The sequence below is a fragment of the Juglans microcarpa x Juglans regia genome, chromosome 1D, assembly GCF_004785595.1.
Source record: "Juglans microcarpa x Juglans regia isolate MS1-56 chromosome 1D, Jm3101_v1.0, whole genome shotgun sequence".
Classification (NCBI taxonomy): Eukaryota; Viridiplantae; Streptophyta; class Magnoliopsida; order Fagales; family Juglandaceae; genus Juglans; species Juglans microcarpa x Juglans regia.
Window position 1 is genome coordinate 29,525,337 of NC_054594.1, and position 25,859 is coordinate 29,551,195.

The 25,859-nt window shown below is 34.8% G+C and overlaps 3 protein-coding genes across 4 annotated transcripts; 1 reads left to right on the top strand and 2 right to left on the bottom strand.

The window, feature by feature from the left end:
• Window positions 1-1,065: 1,065 nt before the first annotated feature.
• LOC121246418 (protein FAR-RED ELONGATED HYPOCOTYL 3-like) lies at window positions 1,066-2,183 on the bottom strand. The gene is made up of 3 exons (XM_041144574.1): window positions 1,940-2,183; window positions 1,722-1,819; window positions 1,066-1,632 (listed from the first exon to the last, which is right to left on the bottom strand). The coding sequence occupies exons 1-3, from the start codon at window positions 2,181-2,183 to the stop codon at window positions 1,066-1,068; spliced, it is 909 nt and encodes a 302-aa protein (XP_041000508.1).
• Window positions 2,184-4,742: 2,559 nt separating this feature from the next.
• On the bottom strand, window positions 4,743-23,747 carry LOC121268612 (protein FAR1-RELATED SEQUENCE 7-like). 2 transcript variants are annotated; one of them, XM_041172947.1, is made up of 6 exons: window positions 23,542-23,746; window positions 22,618-23,279; window positions 20,676-20,882; window positions 13,451-13,457; window positions 5,560-5,571; window positions 4,743-4,753 (listed from the first exon to the last, which is right to left on the bottom strand). In XM_041172947.1, the coding sequence occupies exons 2-3, from the start codon at window positions 23,179-23,181 to the stop codon at window positions 20,697-20,699; spliced, it is 750 nt and encodes a 249-aa protein (XP_041028881.1). In that variant the 5' UTR covers window positions 23,182-23,279; window positions 23,542-23,746; the 3' UTR covers window positions 4,743-4,753; window positions 5,560-5,571; window positions 13,451-13,457; window positions 20,676-20,696. The 2 variants fall into 2 exon arrangements, with proteins under 2 accessions (XP_041028881.1, XP_041028872.1); XM_041172938.1 differs by lacking the exons at window positions 4,743-4,753; window positions 5,560-5,571; window positions 13,451-13,457 and having other exon boundaries at window positions 20,503-20,882; window positions 23,542-23,747.
• LOC121268624 (calmodulin-like protein 3) lies at window positions 12,089-13,183 on the top strand. The gene has a single exon (XM_041172959.1). It carries the CDS (start codon window positions 12,391-12,393, stop codon window positions 12,841-12,843), a length of 453 nt encoding a protein of 150 aa, XP_041028893.1. The 5' UTR covers window positions 12,089-12,390; the 3' UTR covers window positions 12,844-13,183.
• Window positions 23,748-25,859: the final 2,112 nt, after the last annotated feature.

Sequence of the window (25,859 nt, forward strand, 5' to 3'; positions counted from 1 at the left end):
AAACATAGGGGTTACAATAACAAATCCCGCAACATTAGATATTTTTTTAGGCTCCACTTTGCTAATAGAAATATTAATGTGTAAGAGAAAATGTGATAAAAACTACAACAAAAAAATTACCACTGCACCATAACTTGGAGGAATTCCATTACACACACTACCACTGCACCATAACTTGTATTTACAATTTTCATATATGATCAACTAAAAAATATTTACAATATTTCCCATACCAGTTCAAAACAAAATTTACAACAATTTTTTTTTACAATCATTTCCATACCAGCTCTAGTAAGTCACAACAAAAATAATTTGCATACCCCATTCAATCATTTTATAATCATTTTCACACCCCTTCTAGAATGGAAACCACACCAAAAATATTTTTCCATACCCTATTCAACTATTTACAAACACCCCTTCTAGTAATCCATCTAAACTAATTGTTGCTAAAAAAACACGACCAGTGTTTTGCACTACCTCCCATGGGGCATGCACGATGGCGTTGGTTGTGATAGAGTACTACATTGGGTTGGGATAATAGTCTCGTCAAGACTACCACCTACTTGTGATTCGGGGGGGTCACTATATTGTACTTTGTCGTCAAAGATTTTCCTGCGAGTCTAAATTGACAAAAAAATTTATCGTCAGAAAGTAACATGTAGATAAACTAATATTTACACAAAGTACATAAATAAAACATAATACTTTTTTGTTTTTTCTCTTCGTTATAGCCTTCTCCATTGGCGGTACCTTTCTTTTTGTTGGCGGCTTCCTTTTCCCCCGAACTACATGAGGGATTAATATTTTCTTATCATTGTCTGCGACTGTGTTCTCTTTTACCTTGGTTGAATCGGACTCAAGTTGTAATCTTGCAAACTTGTGCTCAAAGTCATCCAAATGGTGTAAGAATGCATTCACATGTTCATCACTTGGGGATACACGCATCACCAATCTCAGACATCTTTTAACCACAAGGTCATACCGTCATGCATCTACATTGGCCCTCAAGTCATCATAGCTACTCTTCACCAATGTGTATCTCCTCTTTAAGTCTTTTCTCTATCAATCCAATACATATTTCTCTGGCAGCTCATGGATGTACTTCATCCAGCAGACTCTAAATGCATGCTTATAAACAATCCCTCTCATCTCAAATAGGGCACATGTGCATTTAACTTCGCACTCATCTTCATTATAATAAACTGAAAACTTGACAATTTTTACATGTTCATCGGAGGTGGAAATTTCTTTGAAAACATCAAATGTGGAAATGCAACCTTGTGTACTAACGAGTGCAGGGTTACACATAATCATCCCCCAAACCTCTCGTTGGACCTCTTTAAATTTTGCATTCGTGTACAATGATTGAAACTGCTTCTCAATCTTGAATGAGGACACACATCGTATCATTTGGTTGCAAGAATGGAAATCAGCAGTCGTCTCCACCTTCACCTTCTTCCTTAAAGCATTGTCAAACTGATGGACAAATTCCTTTAGTGTCATGACGGAATGCACAAACCCGTCACAAAATGCATTCATGCTCTCAGACTGCCGTGTAGTGCTCATACTAGCCCAGAATACATCCTTCAAGTAAACTGGTATCCAAAATGACCTCTCGTTATACAACCCCTGCAACTATGCATTATCAGTAGGGTTATACTTATGAACTAATTGCCCCACTTCTCAAATTCTTTGCAACTCTGTGTATCATAGAGTACACTTTGAATAGTAGTCTTCAACCTTGTATCGTATGCCACGTGTGATCCAAATTTCTCAGGCAGTTTCCGCATAATATGCCACACAATATCTATGGCGGCTATTCGGGAAAACAATGACAATAGCATTCTTCATTGCCCGATCTTGGTCTGTTATGGTTGCTTTAAGTGCCCGTCCATTCATCACTCTAGCCATGCTTCAAACAACCAAACAAAAGTACTTGTATCCTCGCTTGGAATCAAACCTGCCCCTAATAGTATGGATTGTCCATGATGGTTGACACCAACGAAGGGAGCAAACGGCATCCCGCACCTATTTGTGAGGTACATCATATCGAACGTGATCGCATATCCAAAATACTCGTATGCCACTCGACTTCGTGCGTCAGTGCAGAACACATTCCTGACTCTAAATTCATCACCCACATCCATGATTGACACAAAGCCATCATTCATCACCCTCATTCTCTTATAGTAGTCATTCAATACTTCACGACCTCTTTTACCTAGTCTCAAATGTCTAGCTTTCTCAATAAAATTCTGACAATCTTTCTCTTGTAATTCTAACTTCTCAAACCCCCCCCCCCAGCATCAGTCACAAGTGCTTGAAAATCCTTATTCATCCTAATACTCGCTCTGTCATTCAAGTCGAGCATCCTCTGATTATATTCATCTAAATATTTGTGAGATCTAAAAAATCTAGACTTTTGTGGGCTCATAGTATCGTGATTATGTACAAGATCAACGGTGGTCAAGATCCATACCCCCATTCGCCAAGTGAGCATTTATCTTCGCCTTACAATCCATTTTAATTGTTGGTCGTGGCTTTGATAAATTGTTGTGGCTAGGATAGTACCTACCACCACGTGCACATCCAATCGTTACATACTTCGCACTCTCATCTACCTCTCCCTTCGTCCTTTTTGTGATAACACTGAAGCCCTCTTGCTTCACATATCGTTTGTAATAGACTAAAACATCTTTATCAGTTGTAAACATCATCCCAAATTTTGGAGGCTCAACTCTTTCATCATCTTGTGATACTTCATTTGTCCCCTCCGCATCCGGCTCGGCTAAAAGAATATGACAAAAATATTGATCGTTCAGTTGTGACATATCTCCAACATGCTTTTCACTTTCAGCACTAACTATCATAGTTGATGAATGATTTGGGCAGTGTGGGTAGGGCATAGTTGGTCCGCATGGTGGCATCGTTGGATGCTGCAAATACCCACTAGGTTAGAACAAATCGGATGCACGCATGTACAAGAAAACATTTCTTGAACATAAAAACATACTACCTACCTTTATCATATCTTCAACAAGTCTCAAATCCTCCGGATTACTCGAATGAGGGTTAGGCATAGTTGGTCGAAATGGTGGAATTGCAGTTGCTGCAATTACCAACTGTGTTAGAAAGACCCCATTATAGAGCATGCAACTAAAAAATATTTAATAAAAAAAAAATATGTCTACCTAGCTACTTCAAGAATATGAATATGAATATGAATTTGGATATGTATTTTATGGTAGCATATATGGCGGGCGGTGTGGAATTAGCGAATCATGGTATCCTTATAACAAAGTGTAAAAAATGCATTAACTTAATGTTGTAATGTAAAATATTAACAACATTTTCAACTAATAATGTGTATCATACCTGATTTGGTGAAATCGATGTCAAAGGCATGGGTGACCTTTTATATTCTCCATCGCCCATCACGCTATTTAACTCAAATTTGATTACAGGTGACTAATATTCACCTCTTCAACTGCACACGCAAACATAAAGTGTAGGAAGATGTTAAAATCATAGAGGCCACAGCACTGAAATGATAGATGGATCAATCAAAATCATGATTGTCATTCATTTTCTCACGAAAAGCAACCAAAGAGAAAATTCAGAAAATATACCATTAACCTATTTTGTACAAACAACAAACACTTATCCCAACCCTACCCCACCCCTCGCCATGCATCCAAGGTCAACCAAACTTCATGGGGTTTATTTTCTTTCTGTTTATTATTTGTCTTTTATTGTATATTGTACTTTTTTTTCTCCAACCCCAATAATTGATAAACCAACCAATAGGTGATTCCTAGCAGTTTCCCAAAAAAAAAAAAACCTTCACAAGATTTCACCAATTAAAGACATAAGCTAGCTAGCTAGGTAGCCTCGTGCCTTTCTCTGTGTAAAAAATAACACAAAACAGAACAAATAAACCCCACAAACCCCCAAAATAGAATACAACACTCCCACAAAACAGAACAAAAAGTCCTACAAAATCCCACAAAACTCCCATAGAACAAAAAACCCCACAAAACAAAATAAAATGCTCCACAAAACATAATAAAATACCTCCCAAAATCCCACAAACCTCCCAAAACAGAACACAACACCCCCACAAAACTCCACAAAAATACAGATAAAAAAAAAACACAGACTCACATATCTATTAAACACAAAAACACACAAAATGATAAAAATAGAGAGACAAAACTAATATTTTTGTGAAAAAACAAAACAATGCAGGACGAGTAATAGGTGGTAGGAAGGACGACGCAGAATCCGGCTTGAAATTTGAAATCGTGTTGGGGGCGAGGGGAGAAATCGGGATGTAATATGGGGGGAGGGGGGGAGATGTAATATGGGGGGGGGTATTTTCAAATGAAACGTTTTGATTAAAAAAAAAATCGGTGTGTGGAGGTTGCTGAACAGTAGGCGGTTGAGTAGCAATACTCATTTCCAAGTGCTAGTTGTCAATAAATTAGATTTAGGAAACTGAGGTCCTTTGGACCAATTGGCAACATCTTGGTTTCTCTCTAAGAGAACTAAGGATCAAATCTCCCTCCCCATGTATAAAAATAAAATAAAAAATTAGGAAACCTAATATTGGGTTAAAGGGTGTCAAATCCAAGCATATACCTCCGAGTAGGACCCGAACCAATAGGAAGCCCAAATAAGAGAACTTCCCAAGCTAAGAAGTAGGGTTGAAATCATTTCAGTTCAGTCGGTTTTTTAGCAAATTGGCAAACTAGTCCAACCGGTATTAGAAATAGAAACCAGTTGATATAGTAGTAAAACTGAATGGTTCAATTTCAATCGATTTGGATTGGTTTATACATGTTGTACGTACAATATATACCATGATGCTATATAACTTAGTTATAATACTAATATATTATAAATGTAGTAGCAAACTAATGACTTAATATTAATATTCATGCATAGGAATAAGTTTATATTAATAGGTAAGCAAAAATAATAAAGTTCAAATTTTTATGCTATAATTATTATCTTTTAAAAAATATTTAAAAACTTATGTGGTATATTATGTTCGGTTCAGTTAGATCCGGTGTAAAAAGACTCAAAGTTACGAACAAAAATATTATAAAATCCTAAAATTAGAAACTGAAATAGATTGAGGCCTCATATAGTTACGCAGTTCAGATGAGATGTTTTGTTGAAAATTGAATAAAATATTATTATAATATTAATTTTGTTTTGAAATTTGAAAAAGTTGAATTGTTTATTATATTTTGTGTAGGAGTTTGAGAAAATTGTAATGATGAGATGGGATAAGATAGTTTGGTTTTGTGTAACCAATCCAACCGTGAATCTTATATAGAATTGGACTGAACCGGTCGACTAGGTTCATTTTGATCAATTTTCACGATTGTTTAACACCTCTACTAAGAAGACAAAGTCACAAGCAAGGTCGAGAATTGGGCTCAATCCATGTCTTCAAGGGAAAGTCAATCATGATTATGTAATGTGGTTTATTGACACGCTCTACTTCAACATTAATTCTCTATTGCTCAATATAATCTACTGCGTCACTGGGTAACAAATCTGATCAGGGGAGCAATTCTATAAGACAAGACCCTTGCATCACATTTCCTCCCCCCTCCCCCAAGCCTTTCCTAGCTGAGAGAGCTCTCAAGAAAGAGAAAGCTCCATTGGTTACCTTTTCCTGAACTTCATCAGGGTAGAGAGAGGAATTTACTCAATTTTTTTTTTAGAGAAGATATCCCCAATTTTATTTATTGCCCTCACTTATGACGGAGGAATACCGTGATAACAAGCTGGACACTTAAGATTTACAAATATTCACTAAAATCATCCCAAGCATCAAAACCATTTAAAAATAAAAAATATAAAAAAATAAAAACCAATACAATAAACCAACCAAATAAACCAATAAACCAATCTAAACACCTTATTGGTTAGCTCATATCCAACCGACCACTCTATTAAAGTATTTCTTGTATTTTTGGTTTTCCCATAACTTGTAGTTCTTTTTAGTTTTGATCCTCCCTAGCCTTCACTATTTCCCATGCACCACCCCATTTGGTACTCTTTTTTTGGTTACCCATTTGTTACTCCAACCAAGATCGTGAAGCACACCATTCATATCTTTTCTTTGTACGATGAGTGAGCCACACTCGCCTACACTTCTGGCCGCCGTATACCTTTTTCAACCCCTCTCACACCCATCCAAAAAGCATATATATGTTTTTTTGGTTTTTAGGTGTTTTGAGAGCTCAATCTACCACTGGATCAAGCTTTTTACACTTTTTGAGAGTACATCAATGCTCTCTTCAGTCAAGTAGTGGCATTTGCCTACCCACCTCTATACGATAATTCAAAGGATATAGGATTGAAGATGATATGAATCCGTGGGAATGAAATTCCTTGAACCCACAATCTATTTGAAAATTCACCCAGGAAAGCCAAAATAAGCCAATGAAAAGTTTAGACCCATTGAGGAACTCGTTTAAAAAACCTAGATTATATGAAAATCTAGACCCATTAAAAAACTTGCCTCAAGAACCTAAATTATAAAGAAGAATGCGATTTGCCTTTGATAAATTCAAAAGTTCATTCAAGAACAAGGGGAGATAAACTCAACTCACAATAAATAAATTCATCAAATTTCATAAAACTAATTAAAATAAGGCTACAAAGAGTATTTAAACTAAAACCTAATTAAAACCCTAACCAAAATAAATACTCATCTTCCAAAAATACTCCTGAGTGAATAATGTCGCGACTACAGTACTTGGCTACAGTAACTTACATATCTCAATCCCCTAAAAACTCTAGGTTAACGTAAAATCCTTTCTCAAAATACCCTTGGACGAAATACAAGGCCTTCCCAAATGAAACTCTAACTGCAAATTAAAACAACACCTAAACTACCCTTAAAAACTTCTCCTGGAACCCTAGTTCATAAAACATAAAACATATGTAGATCAAACATTCTCAAGCCCCATTATTCTAGACTAATTCCTATAACTAATAAAATAACTCATTTTAATAAATTAAACAAGATCCAAACAATAACTCTAGCTCATGTCTTCCATAGCTTGTATCAAGTGGATCAAAACTGGATCTCCTTCTCTATAGCCCATCTTGAGTGTTGGAGTCTTGCTAGCTTCATCCCAAGTGGATTGCACTAATCCTTGCATTGCCTCATTGATCTTTTGGCTTTTGACCTTGTAATTAGTCCATCTGAAACTTGCAAAGGATCTTTAAGACTAGGTCCATCTTAGTGCCCATCAGAAGATACTCAAGCATTGTCTTAGTGTAGTAGCTAGATTCAATGCATCTTCCTATTGCGTGACTCTCTCATAATAGACGTTTTAAAACAATATGACCAATGTATTGCTCCAAAAACTACCTTGATGAATACCATTTATGAGACCAGATTATTTATTTGGTCCATTTCCCAATTTGTTGTTGTTTTAATTTCTATCACTGGGTCTATTGCTTTGGGGGTTTGTTGGGTGTGGCACTCTGTTTCTCTGTAAAGAGTCTAGAAAGGATCCGTGGTGCTAGGGATATCAGCCGGTCAGCAACACCTCAATTATGCTTGTTAGGTCTAGGCTCATAATCTGAGTATGCGATAAGTAAAATAAGTCGCAGCGTAATAAGTAAATGATTAGTTAGAGACTAATACTAATTATACTAGAGGTTTATATCAATAGGAAGCTCGTCCATTAATAATAATAATAATAATAATATACATATTTCATTGTTAATTTTTTTCCAAATTAAATTTTATATCGTCATTAGTTCAGCAGGTCATCACTTACATCTAAATACAGCGAACCAAACATGGTTCATCGCCTAATTAAAATATACATCTTAACAAATATAAATATCTAATATTGTAGACAAGGTTCTGTATCTACAACTTGGGCGAGATCAGTCCTTTTTCCTCAAGGAACTCCGCTTGAGCTACATCTGCATCAAGCTTTACAGCTCCGGTAAATGAAACCAGAGGTGGGACCACTGCAGTGAGACTTTTAAAAAATCTCAGTAGATTAAAACCCATGAAAGTACTATTAATGAGAGACAATGACGATGAATATGCATGCACAATTTCATGTAAGTGAATAAGTGAAAACATATATTTATGTATGGCGAGGAATCACCTTCTCAGCAAACTTAATCATGTATTCAAGGGTCATGGTGAGGAATCACCTTCTGAATAAAACCCAAATATATAAGTATGACAAGAAATCACCCTCTCAACAAACTTATGTATGCATATAATTATCAATGCGAGGAATCACCCTCTTGTCCAATCTCATAAAGTTCACAATATCTCATCATATAAATCATAGCAGGAAATCGCTCCAACCGTTTGACTCAGGGACTCACTCTACCTGGCCAACACATGAGCTCATTCATTGAAACCAAACCAACCGACTCGAAAAAATACTCAAACCGGTCAACACACTTGAAGACAACACACATGATCAACGTAGGGAATCTCTATACATGGTCAATTGACTCAAAAACACCATGCATGAACAACCTGGAGAATCTCTCTACTCGTGTTATCAAGTGAGGTCAATACGAAAACGTTCCACTATGATCATCAAGTAGACTCATTCTACCCATTTGAAACTCGTGGCAACATGCTGTATGAATGGCAGGGGGACTCCTCAACCCATCATCAACCCGCAATATCATCAGCCCGCATCATTCAATTTCATCATCTCAAAATCACATCATAAAGATAATTAATAAATATAGTGAAGAAAATATATTATTTTTCATGTAGAAAATGGGTAAGTTACAAATATGCAAAGCCTAACTTTTTATGACATACTCACAACATTTACCCCACATTTTCAGTATGGTTGTTGGAGCTAACCTACTTGAACAATATTTCTTTTACTATGGTATCGCTAATGCTGCTCCTTCCATCGCACTCTTTGAAATCACTTGCTTTCTTGAAAACCCTGATTGGATGCAAGGGCAAACACTTAACAACCACAAAAGTGAGATTTTGACTTTTATTCAAAGCATTTTAAATTGGAGAACTGTCACTCGTATCTCTAACGTCCGTACGACTCCAGATTTTGATCTCATCCATCCATTTGTCCTCTGGCCTTACAAAATGGTAGAGACTGATAGTTCCTAGGCATGCACGTCCTCTATAGTTTGCCTTTGGTCAAATCTTGTAGTCTGTCTTCCATGTGGTGCTAAACCATACCTCTATGATCAGACAATATGGCTTGCAGGTTCGTAATCTTTTTTCTGCGAGCTCACTCCAGACATGACAACTCTTCTAGAGTATGGGCTTCTATGTACGACACTTGCCATCTTTAAGTACCTCTATGTTATCTTGGAGAGCTCTCACCCTTTTATCGGTCTAGTTCTTTACCATTGCTCGTCCTTGTACTATGAGACGTCCTTTTTCAAAACTACTAGTCTCTTCAGCTCTTCATTCTCGCCCTTGTATAGTATTTTCCCAAATGGCATAGGGTGAAAAGTCCTTGATCACCCATTGCTGGACCTTATTAGCTAGGTTTTCTACAATATGTTGCTCGCCTTACTTTCATTTCGGTTATATGTTGCCCACCCAGTTGCCTCTTCTTCGCCAATCCTTCATCTTTGGGAGGAGATCGCTTCCCTTGTTTCGGCGGAGTCCTCACATTAGAAACCACATCTCTTCTAATGTATTTGTTTTTGTTTTAATTACTTTATTGCTCCATAAGCTAAATTAGGCTCGAAAGCTTCTCCCACCAAAAACCATAATGGGCCCTTGACCGCTATATCTTCGTGATCATGGTCTTACAAGACTCTCCCTTTTGCCCCAGGCCGCATGACCAACTAATCTTCGTGATCAATTTATAAACCTTACTCAAAAGATCCATTTAAAGGTTGCCCTAGACAACAAGATCTTTACTTCTTGTAGTAAACATAAATTTTTAAGTCAACGAAATCAAGCTAGGTGTGTTAATGGCAAGAGGTTCCCCATTCCCATTGCATTTCTAACAGATCTAGCTATTGTGGAGGCATTTAGTAATTCTCTTTCCCTCTTTAATTACTCGTGTGGATATATAGCAAACCCATAAAAAGTTTGCAAGCCAAACCATGCGTTTATTATTCCTGTAATACCCTTTTGACTACAGGGACAATTAAATTAAGTAACTGTATGCAAGCAAGGTGGCCGTTGACATCTCTGTTATCGCCTACTAGCTTTGGTGTGCGTGCCTCCGTGATTCAAGGCCGAAGTAGATGCTAGATTCCATTGTAATGTGCGTGCGCACGAGCGCTAAGAGAAAGATACCAATTACCAGCTCACGATGGAGCAGATGCAGACAGATAATGTTTACTAATCCAATGGCCAGCTGTAATTCAAATGTGTGAAAGCGACCTTACTTGTCTCTTTTGCAGCTTAATTAGTCCAACAATATCTATTTTAGTGCTAACTAAATTATACAAGAGAGAAGGGAGTAGCTAAGCACAAGTAGCTTGATCTCCAACTGTTGCTATGACTTATATATTAGGCTTCTATCTCATTTCTATTTAACTATGTTAATGCATAATTACTTATTGATCCTTGTGTTCTTATTTTAAAAATTTAAATTAAGACTTCTAGCCACCAATGAAGATGACCCTGCTAAAAACCTCTCTTTATATTATTTCCAACGGCTTCTTTAAATTCTTATCTAAAACAAAAGTATTATACTCGTAAAAAATTTTTACAAAAATAAACTTGTAAACTATTGTGAGTTCATGTGATATATTAGATATATTTTATAAGAAAAAATAATTTTATAATATGATGTATCATATTAAACCATGTTAATTTATATATATATTGGGTTTCGAATCTAAGACTTTCATTTTAGAGACTGAGAGTTTATGTCAATCAAGTCAAATAAACTTTTAATATATTAGTTTATAGTTTAGTTTTTGTAAAATTATTTTGTAGCTAAAATATTTTTTTTTTTCTTGTTATATTATTTAAATTCCTTTTATAAACTTTTGGCGTAATCATTTGCTATCCAAAGCTCCAAACCATTGTAGAGATCATTGTAGAGAGCGACTTGTAATTCAGCCGAAACACAGAGGCTATATATGGTTCTTGGAATCGTCCGTCCAAAGATTCAGCGGATCAGCATCAAATGACCAAACACCACCGAAAGTAGCTTGCCATCAATCCACCTGGCAACCAATGCTCGTGGCCACCGCTCCTACGTGTCGCCACCCCAGAAGTCAAAGCAGAAGTAGCCGTTGAGAACATCCAACGGTCACTACGGCCGGCCTCTTTATTTGGCGCGACTCAATCCCCAACGTTACTTTCTTCTATTTAACTCTTTTTCCAAAATACAGATCCGTTATCAACGGTCAAATGTCTCTTTCTCACCATTTTAATTTTCTATATAATTTTGCTTTGTTTGGTTGCAGCTGGGCCACCACTTTCTCCAACAGCTACAATTATAAAGACGCGTCTTCTTATTTTAAAATTGTAGAATTAATGACATTTCCCTCTCTCGAACAACAATTTCGGAGACATTTTCCAACCCAATCATATGTTTGTACAAAGATGCTGTTACTCAGTTCCTCAAATTGCTCTATTCTCTCGTTAATGTATTTTTATTTTTTTAAAATATTAAAAAAATATACACAAATTTATTATTAGTAATTATTTCAAGAGAAATTCTACTTATCAGTCATTATTTACTTTCATACCTTACACTTACAGTCTTTTTTTTTTTCATAAAATGTGAAGATATTTGTCATAGAGTGTGAAATATGTAATAATGTATAGTCACTAATGAGAATATTTTTTCTTGTTTTAAACATCTTAAAAACTATTCTAACAGTACACTTGAGGGGGACAACTTAGACAGACAACCTAACATTTTCATTTGTGCAATTGTTTTAGTTGCACTTAAAAGGTGACACCCGGCCTAAGCAGCAATGACAATTATAGCTACGCGTCTTTTGCACTTTGAAATTTGTAAGATTTTTAATTGTAATAATACCATCTAATACCGCGTGAAAAAATGCCACAAAAGGACAGCTCTAAAGTCCCAACAACATCATCAATTCAATTGCTCTAACATGGATCCAATGTCCTCCCACTTCTCTCTCTTCCTCCCTATTTAAGTACCCCAAATTTCTCTCCAGGCTTTTCTCAACAATACCAAGAGGCAAACAACATCCCACCGCACAATCTCTCTCTCTTTCTTTCGTTTCCCCAACTATTTTGCTAACCATTTTCTTCCTTTCCTCAAACTCCTTGATTTTCTCGTCCTCTCTTTTGTCGTCAAGGTTCTTGTTATTAACAAAATATTGACAACATCGTTGTTATTGTCATCTTTACCACCACTTGTATTATCTTCTCGTATTGAGAAGATAATGGATCCTGTAGAGCTAAAGCGTGTGTTCCAATTGTTCGATCGAAATGGAGATGGACGTATCTCAAAAAAAGAATTGAATGACTCGTTGGATAACTTGGGTATCTTTATCCCAGATAAGGAGTTAACCCAAATGATCGAGAAAATTGACGTCAATGGAGATGGTTGCGTGGATATTGATGAATTTGGAGAATTGTACCAAACGATAATCGAGGAGCGAGATGAGGAGGAGGACATGAAGGATGCTTTTAAAGTGTTTGATCAAAATGGTGACGGATTTATCACCGTCGATGAATTAAGGTCGGTTCTAACCTCTCTTGGGCTTAAACAAGGTAGGGCCTTGGAGGATTGCAAGAAAATGATAATGAAGGTGGATGTGGATGGAGATGGTATGGTAAATTATAAGGAGTTTAAGCAAATGATGAAGGGTGGTGGGTTTAGTGCATTGGGATAACACTGTTAACATTTGGGTTTGAGGGGGTCTATTTGGAAATTTTATGTACTCCTCTGCTTTGTACATTGTGCGCACGTGCCATCATTCTATTCGTTCTTGCCGGGAATATGCATTTATCCCACATTCCGATCAATTGAAGGCATGGATGGGCATTGGACTGTGAGCACATGTCGGACACAGTGTCTAATATAGATTTTTTTTTTTTTTCCCGGAAAGGGAAGGAAAGGGAGTGAGAAGGTAATGGGAAAGTGAAACCATATCACCAAAGAACGTGACTGTGTTTTATATGTGAGTTTTGTTATGTATTGGACATTTGGGTTTGGTTTGGTTGTTTTTCTCCTATTGCTTTGTGTTATTTTTCCCAGTTGTTTATGCTATTGATTTGATTAATGATCCAAGAAGAACCCACGTTCCGGTACCACTTCCACAAAATAAAGATCTTTTCTTAGATAGATATTACAAACAATTTTCCCATGAATTACACCACTCCTTACTCGAAACTGATTCTGATAGTCTCACTGGACGCATTGCACTTCTGTAACTGTATGGAAGACAATATTATGGTTTTTTAATGATTATTGTTTTTGGTTTCTTGAGAACAAAGAACTATGGTTGTGATAATTATTTCGTGCGGTAGTAATGCCTTAGCAAACGTGAATAATTGCTACCTGTCTCGCCACAGAGAATGGATTGCGTATATTAAGCATTGTAATAAAAGTAGTAAATAGACTAACAATCTTCCAGAACTTCATACTAACCATGATAACACAACACCAGATTTGTGCACAAAATGAAACTTACCAAGAGCATACCCATCACCCAGGACAGCAGTCACAACGGCTACATCACTCCATATTGCAACATCTAGGGGTGATCTCGGTCGAGTCCGGTCCGGTCGGTCTCCTGTAGATTTTGGGGACCAGACCGGACCGGACCTATTCGGTCCAAGGTTTTTCCACCCTGGACCGGACTGGATAGGCATTGGAACAGGTCCCGTCCCTTTCGGTCTGGTCCGGTCTCGTTTGGTCCATTCGGGCCAAATGGGCCAATAGCCCAATCCTAAATCCTATAATTTTCAACCCAAAAGTCATTTTAACTTTTCGGCCCACTAACATTTTATCTAATTTTAAGTCCAAAAATACCAAAAAAGAATTTGGAAGGAAAATAAAAATAATTATAGAAAGAAAATTGTCTATATACAATAAACTTTAATAAAAGGATTTACTACAAAATAATATAAATTTTCTATATCCATCCAAACAACCGAAACAAGATTATCAATTATAGTAATAAAATTAAAAAAATAGAGATAAAGAAATTTAAAACATTCCCTAATTAGTAAAAACTCTAATAACTAATAACAAATAACTAATCATCTAATTTATCCAAATTTCAAATTCCGAATAAAAAAAGAAGAAAAAATAAAGGCATATTTACATTATTACATCAATACAGAGCTCTCACTGTCTCAGCCTCTCATATTTACATCAATACAAAACACAAATATATATAAACCAAAAAGTCATATTAATACAAATATAAAAAACATTAGTTAAACATTACTACATTAGTCATATTAAAGAAACAAATAACAATGCATTACAGTCTGCAACCCTACTCCATCACTGTAAGAACACATCTGCACAATGACAACCTACTCCAAGTCTTCATCACTTAAGTCTTCAATGTTTATAGTTTACCTATAAAAAAACAAGAGGTTAAAACTATTATGAACTTATGCACTTATGCATGTAAAAACTGGGTTGTTATGAACTTATGGAAAAATACAGCCTTTTATTATTTATGGTTCTATACAAAATAAAAGTAAATAAGCGAATACATGAGATGATGTCAGCTTGTAATAAAACAAAAAGAAACAATTAATGAGATCATGCAATATATGCATCCAATTTTTATATAAATCTGAAGTCTGAACTAATGCTTGATTAATTTATACTGTGGATCAGCACTTTGAGTGTTAAAAGTACTTCTTAATATATATGCCAAGCTAGCTAGGGGGCATGCATTTCGTAGTGTATATATATTATATTATATATATATATATATATATCCAGTTATAATATATTTTATTTTCCAATTAATTACCAAGACAACAATAGATAATATAATTTTGTATGGCTGACAAGTAATTAATTGAATCCCCATAATATCTTAATTGAAGAAGGAATAAGATCATAAGGATTTAAGGTTCTTTTAATGGAAGTTTCACTGATTGCCAAAACTTCCAAGTCTAATAGAAAAATCTACTTGAACAATCACCATTTCCCAATCAAGTTTCATACTAGTCTTTATTTCTTCTACTAGTCAACAATTAATCATGATTAAAAAACCATAACCAACAATCTTCTCACCTCTTTAGTTTTTAATCAGTATTGGGTGTAGGGCCGGTAGGCATTGTATTTGATGCCTCCACAGAATCAACAAAATTCCTAACAAGTTTTATCCATAAAAATTTAAAACAAAACAAGTTAAATAAAGTTATATAATATAGAAGATAAAACAAAATAAACCACAAAAGATATCAAAAGTAAATGCATTACATACCCATATCCAAGTGCTTCTCAAATTCCTCCACTTCATCCACTAAAGTCCTAAGACTTATTAGAGTAGAAGAAGAATGAAGCCAGTTTTATGCACATACGAGACCCTCAACACTCATTGAATTTAAACTATTTCAGAAAGGGTCAAGTACACGACCTGTATTGCTAAATGTAGATTTATAGGCTACAGTAGATACCGGTATTGCAAGTACATCACGTGCAACCTTTGAAAGTACATGATATCTAACTGAATTCACCTTCCACCAATTTAGAAGGTCAAAATTATCCTCTTGATCTTCACATCTTTTAGCTAGATATCTATCAACCTCTGAGTTACTTTTCAAATTGTCTTCTGACTGTAACTGTTGCTTAAATTGGACTATCAAATGTGCCTTTCTACTCGCAATCTTGTCAACTAAAAGATCTATATCTTCATGTGGAGAATTTGCGCACTGACTATGAGGAGAACTCTCTCCTTCATTTTCCCTGTATGTCTCATACATGCGGATAAATGCATTTCTCACCCTCCAACTGAAATCAATTTTTTTTTATTAATCATGTGCATACATTTGTCCCAACCCAAAATTAAGATATCGCATCTTGTAGCGAGGATCAAGAAGAACCCCAACATACAGCCATATATTTTGATTTTCTAAGTTCTTCCAATACTTTTCAAATTTTTTCTTCATATTTGTGGCCATTAATCCCACCATGAGGTTTCAGTCTTCACAGTCCATGTTAATAGCATCTTTAATACTAACCAACTCCAGGAAAAAAATATTGCAAGTAACATATTCACCTCCCGAGAAGCGTAAAGTTGCATAATGAAATAATTAAAGAAACCTTACAAACAACTTTACCTTCTCCCAATCAGATGCATTGGAAGGTCCTAACTTCTTTGACTTTCTCCTATTCACCACATCTTCATCATCGACATCGTCATCTCCAATACTACTAAGGAAGCACGAATCTTCTTCCTCCAATCAATCAAAAGCCTTTTAAAATTTTGAAGCTCTCTCCAACATAAGATAGGTGGAGTTCTACCTAGTCGGTACATCTAGGCAAACTTGGCTTTTGGATTAAATATCTTCCAACCTCACACATTTCTTAAATATACTCCACCTTTGAGGAGAGGATTTAACATACTTCACAACACCCTTCACCTTCGTAATAGACTCATCATATTCTTTCAACCCCTCACGAACAATTAAGTTCAAAATGTGGGCACAACATCAAACATGCAAGAATTCATGTTCCAAGACCATGTCTCTCTTATACTTGGTTTTTTTTTTTTCAAAAAAGAAACGGCCCCAGTATTAGAACTTGCATTATCAAGAGTGAGTGCAAGTATTTTTTGTCGTCCCCAATCATGCAACCACACCTCTATACCCTTACCAAGTGTATCACTCTTGTGATTTTCAACCAAAGAAAATGAAAGAATCCTCTTGTGTAATTTCCAGTCAACATCAATAAAATGTGTTGTGAGGCATATATAGTTTAGGTTTTGCACGGATGTCCATGTATCCGTGGTGAGGAAAATTCGCTACCCTCGTAGAGCATTTCTTAACTTTTATTTTTCTTTAAAAAAATAAAGTAAAATAGTCCTTGGCAACCGTCATATGGGATGGAATCCCTACCCACTTAGGGCAAACCACAAGCATAAACTTCCTGAAACCCTCTCATTCAGCATGCCTAAATGGTAACTCATAAAAAATAATCATCTCTGCTATGGCTTGTCGACAAGCCTCAACACTAAATGAAATGGGCACAAGTCCTCCACTACCACTTCCTCCCTCCACCTTCCAACTAAGAATCGTCTGGGACTTATCCGTCTTCTTAAACAGACATTTCTTACATTGTTTCTTAATGTGATACTTCATGGACTTCATACAGTCGATCTTCGTATCACATGCATATGAAGCACGACCATAATTACAAGCAGCCCTAGGATTAGTGGGGTCACCTTTTGGTATTTTTGTAAAGTGATCCCAAACTATTGACCTAACTCTACCACTTAGTGACTCACCAACCAATTTATTACTTACATTGGATGGGAGTAGGGGTGGAGGCATATCTTGTGTTGACTCTTGCACATTATTTGTAGAAGACTCCATTGGACTCTGTTCAAATGAGATCAAAATAAATGAAAATTCAGTGTCTAAATAAATTCCATTGGGCTTTGTTCAAATGAAATCCATTTAACTCAATTACCAACATATGAAGTAATTTTACATGAAAGTATAAATTGAGGATACAAAGTGGCTCTGTTCAAGAATAAATTCCAGTGGCTCTGTTCAAAACTATTATACTATTATATTATGTTTAAGAATAAATTCCAATGGCTATGTTCAGATGAGATCATAACTATTATACTCATGTAGTGAAAATAAAATCAAAACAAATACAAGTACGAATTATATGTAAGAGTACTGTTCTATATTGGGGTTTTTAGATTCAACAAATACAAGTACAAATTAAAATACTTAAGATCAAAACAAATACATCAAGATAAAAAACCATAACAACAAATACATCAACATTCAAGTTCTCAACAAATACAAAATACATAACAAATACACCAATGATTCAAGATCAAAGATTCAAAACAATCGGCTTTAGGGGCTGCGACTGTGAGTCGTGAGAGAGAGAGAGAGAGAGGGTACTAATCAGCTGCGAGCCTGTTGCAACGGAGGGAACGGAGGGGCAAGAGGGGTGATCGCGGCGCTTAGGGTTTCTCACGAAGAATTGGGAAAAAGTGATGAAAAGAAGAAATGAATCGGGGGGAGGGGGCCAGGGAAGATGCTGGGTTAGAACGAAACGACACCGTTTGGTTCAAAATTGGACCCAAACGGCGCCGTTTTAGAAACGTTAAATTGAAAAAAAAATAATTGAGTCATGCAACCCAATTATTTGTTTTGCCTGCAGTGACAAAAACTATGCCGTTTAGGTCCAATTTTATACCAAACGGCGCCGTTTCTGGGAAGGCAGCTCACATGTGTATTTTTTACTTGTATATTTTTGGCACATAAATTAATTAAAAAATTTATTTTAATTAGCAAAATTAAAATTAAACAAACTATTTAATGTGGATTATTTAATTAACTCATTAAAAAAATAATTAATAATAATTATATTTATGATGTTAATTGTTAATTTGTTACTAACTTATAGTATGTCAAATTGTTAATGACTCAATGTATTATAATTTATGATTCTATGAATCTATGATAATTTTCAATTTTTCAATATTTTAAACTTTTAAGTTTTTACATTTTGTATATGTAATTAAATATGGTATAAAGACATACTATGATTAATAAATCATTGTATTAGCCTATAAGCCTATTAGGTATATATAGTTATGGTGATATTAATACTATACTATTAGTCTATTATACATATATTATGCTATAATCCTATAACTCTTATAATATATTAATATATACTAATACTATATATTATACTATTATAGTATTACTGTTACTACTACATATAGACTTATAGTGTGTATATATATATATATTATAATGATATACTGATACTAATACTATATATTATATAATAATACATTGATATAAATGATTACTAATACTATTATTACTATATACTATATTAATAATTTAATAGTGATATTAATACTATATAATAATATATGGTCATAGTCTCATAGACTCATAGTGATATTAATAATTTAATACTATATACAGACAGTAGACTTATAGACTTATAGTAATTTAGTTATAATTTATAATTATAGTTATAGACTATAGTGATTTAGTTTAGTTATAATTATATTGATGATGTTAATTATTACTTGATTACTAACTTAAAGTATGTTAAATGTTAATGCATAATGAGCCATATACAACTTTTAATATTTTGTATACGAAGCAATAAGCATAAATAATTTAATTATCCATACATATTACATCCATAATTGAAAAAGATACATACTTAACAAACTATTATAAATAAGCATAAAATATTTAATTATCCATACTATTATAAATTTATAAATTATACATATATTATAATTTATACTATAACTCTTAATAGTAATAGTAATGCATTAATGAATATAATAATACATTGATACTAAATATATGTAGTTATACTCTATAGACTTATAGTGATTAGTTATTAACTTATTATGATTAGTAATTTAGTATAACTATATAATAGTATTAGTATTAGTACTAGACTATTAGTAATATAGTATAGCTATATATTAGTAATATCAGTTATAGTGATTTAGCATAAGTTATAACTATATTAGTATAAGTATAACTATAGTCTATATTAGACTATTAGTATTTTTTTTTTATACCATATTAGAGTCTAGACTATTAGTATTAGTATAAATATTACTATTATTATAAAAGTATAAATATTAGTATTAGTTAAAATTATAAATTATACAATTATTATATAATTAATATATAAATTATAAAAAATATATATATTTTTTATTTATTCATTCGGTCTGGTCCGGTCGATCTTGGTCCAAACCAAAGTGGCTGGTCTGGTCGGTTTTTCCAATCCGGACCGGCCGATTCTCACCCCTAGCAACATCAATCCATGCAACGGCTAATTCCCGTACTTTGTCAAATCTTTATTCATGTAAAATTTCCTTGTATAGCTCTTGTATCCAACGGTACAATACTTCTTGTATTGATGTAATGCATCATATAAATAATGCAAATAGACTCTCAATGCTCTCACGATTTCACTGGGGCATTTTAACAAACACTCTGTGTTTAACTTCTGTAGTATAGAGAAGTATCATAGACTAGTGATGTCACGGATTCAATGTTTTTGAGGATTCTACAAGCCCGAATGCAGGTGGAGAAAGCACCCAGATCAGTTTAATTCTCGTCAATTGCATAGATACTTCGCACCGATCTTGCCAGACAAACGGTGTAAAGCAAGAAAGAGATACAAAATCGATGTTATTATCATGCCTCCAAAGTCACAATCTGAATGTGCTGTCATTCAAGACACTTTCCTCTACCGGAATTTCTTGAAGAGTCAACTCCAAAGTAAGAAAATATGTCACTATATTCTACTGAAAAGTATAGCGAAGGAAGAGAAAAAAAAATAGAACCAAGCTCAACATCAGCCAGCTTTACCTGATTCAATTCAAACTGAACCTCACTGAATTGGAAAACATTAGAGAAGTCAACATGTTTTTCTTTTTCCTTTCTTCGGTTTGCCAGGACCCCAGCAATGTATTTCTTCTTTCATATTACAAACAAAAGATCAGTACGAAATTTCAAAAACTCATGCTTGAAACTATGTATTGCCGAGTTCAATTTCTTTCATGCTATTAACAATGTCTTCAACTCTCAAGGACATAAATTGAGCATGTTCGTCAATATCTTTGAGAATCAAGCATAGCTGTTCTCGGAATGCTGAAGATCGCTTTCTTTCATGCTGAAGCTCATCATGTAGATCCTGGATCTTCTTATCCTTCTCTTCCTGCAAAACACGTTTAACACTAGAGCGGTTAGCCCCTGTAAAAGAGCATACATGTGTAAATAGAGGAGAATATGAATATATAAGCATTTAAAACGAGGGATCTGTACTGAACAATTGATATGTAACTCAACATCACAATCTCGAGATTACATGGGTTTTGAGTGCCTTGTGTATTTTGTTATACTAATTGTCGATTATTCCCAATCACTTCTTCCCCAGGAACTGTTCAATGCTAAGAAACCAACAATTATGCAGCCCCCATGCTTGGTTCAGGCAAAAGTGGATGGAATTGTGATTCGTATTAGTTTCAGATCTCAAGGCACAAGAAGTAGGGTTATTGAGTAAACTGGGCCATTCAGAAGGAATGAAATTGAATGCTTTATTGTAGTGAAGAAATTTTTTTGTTCAAATTTTATTTTATCAGATGTCCCTATGGAGCTAGTGGCTAGGTTAGGAGGGAAGGAACTATCAATCAAGAAGGATACATCTTATTTATCATTCCTAAATGGTTAGAATACAGATGTAAATTACAGTTTCTTTTCTAATACAGTTGCAAATTAATCTTCATTGCATCAAAGATAGTTACTGAGATGATCTCTCAACTGTACATGAAACCTGAACAGTTCAACTGCTGCCTTGCTGTGGCATTCCACATGCCCTAATATGTTTCCAATCTCTTCTAATAGCAGCTTTTGCCAGTCTATACATATCAACTTTTAGATGCTTAATAGGATACTCCAAAACTTTCAGAATATTCCAGTGATAGTGAAAAGGTGTATGCTCTACACTTTTAAATGAGGGACAAGAGAAAACTAAAGCTGCTACTATATTTTCTTATCCCTGTATTTCACACCAACAGATCTCACTCATTGCAGGCCATCCTGCATCTTATATTTGTACACTGGAGATAAAATTTACTACAGCCTGTCCACATGATATAACGTTAACCATTTAATGGAAGTGCAGCTGCTAAATCAAACTGAGAGGTAAACAATATAAACCACATAAAAGAAATCAGTGAGAGTAAAAATGAAGTGAATTGGACCAAACAATCATGATGCACTACGATGGAAGTTTTCCGTAATTTTTATCCCTGGTACAAATTTTATTTTAGAAAGTTTGTCTTCCAATATTAGTCTATAGAAATTGTACAGGTGGCTTACTGACAGAAATGCTCATCCATCAAACTTTAAAAAGCCACCCTGCCACAATTATTCAGACTAAAATTGTGAATTTGTTACATGAGTATCGTATTAGCAGTAGATTCCAAATAAAATCTCCAAGACATTCCTCCCTAAGACCCTATTAAGTAGGTGAGTAAGCCACACTGGACCATCTTAGGGGGCCACAGAAACCATCTTCATTATCCCATCAAAACCTTGGTTTATGTGCTTTCACATGGTTATGATATTGAGGATTATAGGTGAAAGATATGAACTCAACCTAACACTTGGCCACTATAAGGAGCCTAAGAAAAATCCTCTATATTTTACTTGCTGCTCTATGGAGTATGGATACCACCCATACAATGTAACAGGCAATAAGCTCTGTAATTGGACACTCACTAGAGGGTGTAATTATCTCAAAGAGTTTCCAATTGAAGCCGTGAGTTTCTTATTAAAAAAAACAGCTAAATTGTGGTACTTCAAATTAAGGCAACTATAAATCCATAATGTAATTGGAATAAGTTAAAATTGATTCATAATACCATATGCATATCAGTCATCAGGCATACCTCACTAAGTATATTTACGATAGGCAGTTCACCAGAAAATTTACAATGAGTCATCAGCTTGTGGTTGTGCTCTCGCACGAATTTGGTAACAACCCATTTACCTCCATCCCTTGCGGCCAGCCTGATCATCGCTTTGCACCCTTCTCGCGTAATTGGCTTCGGAGGAAGAACCCTGTCTTTTCTAAGTGAATGCTTTGCAGCACGGAATCCTTCTCTTGAACAAACAAAGTCCCTCCCTATTATAGCCGTGTTCTTTAGTGAGTGTCTGATCCGATTTGTTCTTATGGTGAAACCCATCTGCTTGGCATAATCATAATAGAAATCCCTTGCATCATCCAACGATGGAAAAGCCATCCCAATATATGGTTCTAAGCTTTCCACAGTTAAATCTCCACGTGAAGGTTCTATTAGACTCAAATGATCATTCGAGACACTGTTTAAATAACAATGCTGCAATAGCCCATCTTCTGTGGCTTCGAGTTCTCCAGCGTTTTCAACGGTTTCCTCATCAGAAACCCCATCATCACTGCCTAGAAGGTCATGTGCACCAGCGATCCCAGCCATTACGCTCCAAAAATACTAAAGATTTAATATCTATATATAACCGTTTCACAATGTATGGATTTTCAGCTCACCAAAGAAGATCCCCCCACATCCATATTCTGCAGATTCATTTCAATTTTCACCACCAGTTTATATTCCATGTTCATAAATCGTATGAAATCTGATTCAATCCCACTTACCAAAAAACAAAGAGAATAAGAAGAAATCTTATTCAATTCCGACATGTATAGACTAACTTAACAAATCTAAAGAAAACTTCTAAAAAATAGACATATCTGAAAAGATTAAAAAAACATCCGATAAACCTGGTGGGAAAAAAGTGAAACTTAAAGACTAAATTTTCATAAAAAGAAAGCTTACTCTGAAACATAAATGGACGGACCGGAAGCTTTGGGCGGCTCTGTGTGTTGGGCTGAGTTTCAACAGTGAAAGTTATCGATGGTGTAAACAGAGAGGACACAGATCCGGAGGGGAGAGGCAGGAGTGGGAGAATCTGGGATCCGACGGTCAGTATGGTAGGACGGACCAACGACATTGAAGCATATGATGTCTATACAGTTGGTTTGGGTTAGAACTTAGAAACTTACATTTTCAGAAATATTTCCCCGATAAAAAGTCGGATAAAAGTTATTTACAAATTAACTAGTTTTGATAAGATTTATTAGATTGTAATATTATTTTTATATTTCTTTTTATAGACCTAGCATTACACCGGAAGAAATGTACCCAGTTGAGAAACGTCAAATTGTAAACTTTTCTTACCTAATTCTTGTGGTAGACATAGCACTTCACTTTTGAGATATATTTTATGTATAATTTAGGTTTAAGATGAAATGAGTTGAATTGAGATAGTTGAATAAAATATTATTAAAATATTTTTTTTAAATATTTTTATTTTTGGATTTAAAAAAGTTAAATTGTTTATTTTCTTTTGTGTAAAAATTTGAAAAAATTATAATGATTGAATTAGATGAAATGAAATGAGATGAAAAGTTTTATAAAAGTGAACGAGACCTTAATCAAAATGGGATTTATTTAGAACTCAATTAGATATTGAGACGAGTTGAGATAAGAAATTTGTTAATAATAGTGAAATTGATTGAGTTAAAATATTTTATGAAATTTTAAAAAAAGAAAAAGAACAAGTTGAATAAAAATATTATAAAATTATAATATTGTTATAATATAATTTTTTAATATTATTTTATTTTGAAATTTGTAAAAGTCGAATTGTTTTTATGTGTTGTTTCGAAGTTTGAAAAAATTGTAACGATTAGATAATGAATATATGAGAAAATTAAATATTTGAAATTGAAAAAATATTTGTATTTAAAGTGTTTGGATATTGAGATGAGATGAGATCATCATACAATCCAAACGAATCTACTCATTAGAGTTGTGCTCAGTTTTTAGCTTTTTCTTTCTTTTTGCTTACGTTGTTTCTTTACTGATCGAGAGAATTCGAGTGTATAATTATCTTTATAAACATCTTCAAGTATTTAACTTTTGAAATATAAGACTTCTAATTTATATTCCTTCCTTAATCTCGTCTTTAAACTTTGATGAATGATGCCTATGAAACAAAAGGAGAGTATCTGAAAGCCTCCCGCTCGTGCCAATGAGGAAATTCACTTGTGGTTATGTTATCATCAAAGGCATGAGTGGACCGAAAAGGACATGAACATATATTATATCATCATTGTATTATATTCTCTAATATATGATAAATATTATAAAGACAATAATTATAACATAAAATTTTTACCTTATTATGTATGCTTACATATTGATCTAAACTTAGGCTTGGTTTAGATACCAAGATACTCTCATCTCATCCACGAAGGAATTTAATCCCCTCCCCTTTCGGAGGCCTACTAGACCATATCATGAGCCTAAGCCCAAGCCTAGCTCGATAAGCCCTAAGTCGAGGATTCGGCCCATTGAGATGATATGTTGATAACGACTTTAGAATCCTGGGTAAGTCGTTATTTGTTAATCATTTCAAAGGATAAGGAAAGTTCGTATAGCTATCCTATTACTTGAATTTCAAGTGATAGATTAGGCAGTTATCACACTAAATAGAAGACATTGCGGGTTCTATTTATATCCACCCAGGTATGACCATCATCATCTTATACTGACTAAGAGATCTCTATTATTTTTCCTGACCTAGGTATCAAAAGTGTTCACTCTAAGGCTGTGCAAAAAAGGCCTTGGACCCGATCCGTCCGTCAAAACTGACTTAGTCCACCCGAATAAAAACGGGCTCATCGAGTCAAAGTTTGATAGCGGGTTTTAAACTATCAACCCGTCGAACCCGTCGAAACCGAAAGTCCTCTCTTCTGAAACCCATTAAAACCGAAAGGCGAAAGGTCTTCTCTCCATTGCAAACCCTAGTCAGTGTCGCCGTTCTCCATCACCGTCAACGTTCTCCGTCGCTGTCGCATCATCGTTCTTCAACTTTGAGCTTCCAGGCCTCCGTTCCACTACCTCGTTTCAAGGTTGTCTCTCGGTTCTCTCTGTTTCGATTCTCTCTTCTTCTTTTTTCAGTCCCTCAAGTAAAACAGAAAAGCTTGCTTTCGTTATTTCTGGTAATCTCTCTCTCTCTCTCTCTCTCTCTCTCTCTAAGGTCTAACTTTGTCTCCATGTTTCATTCTGAGTCATTGTCTCTCTCGAAC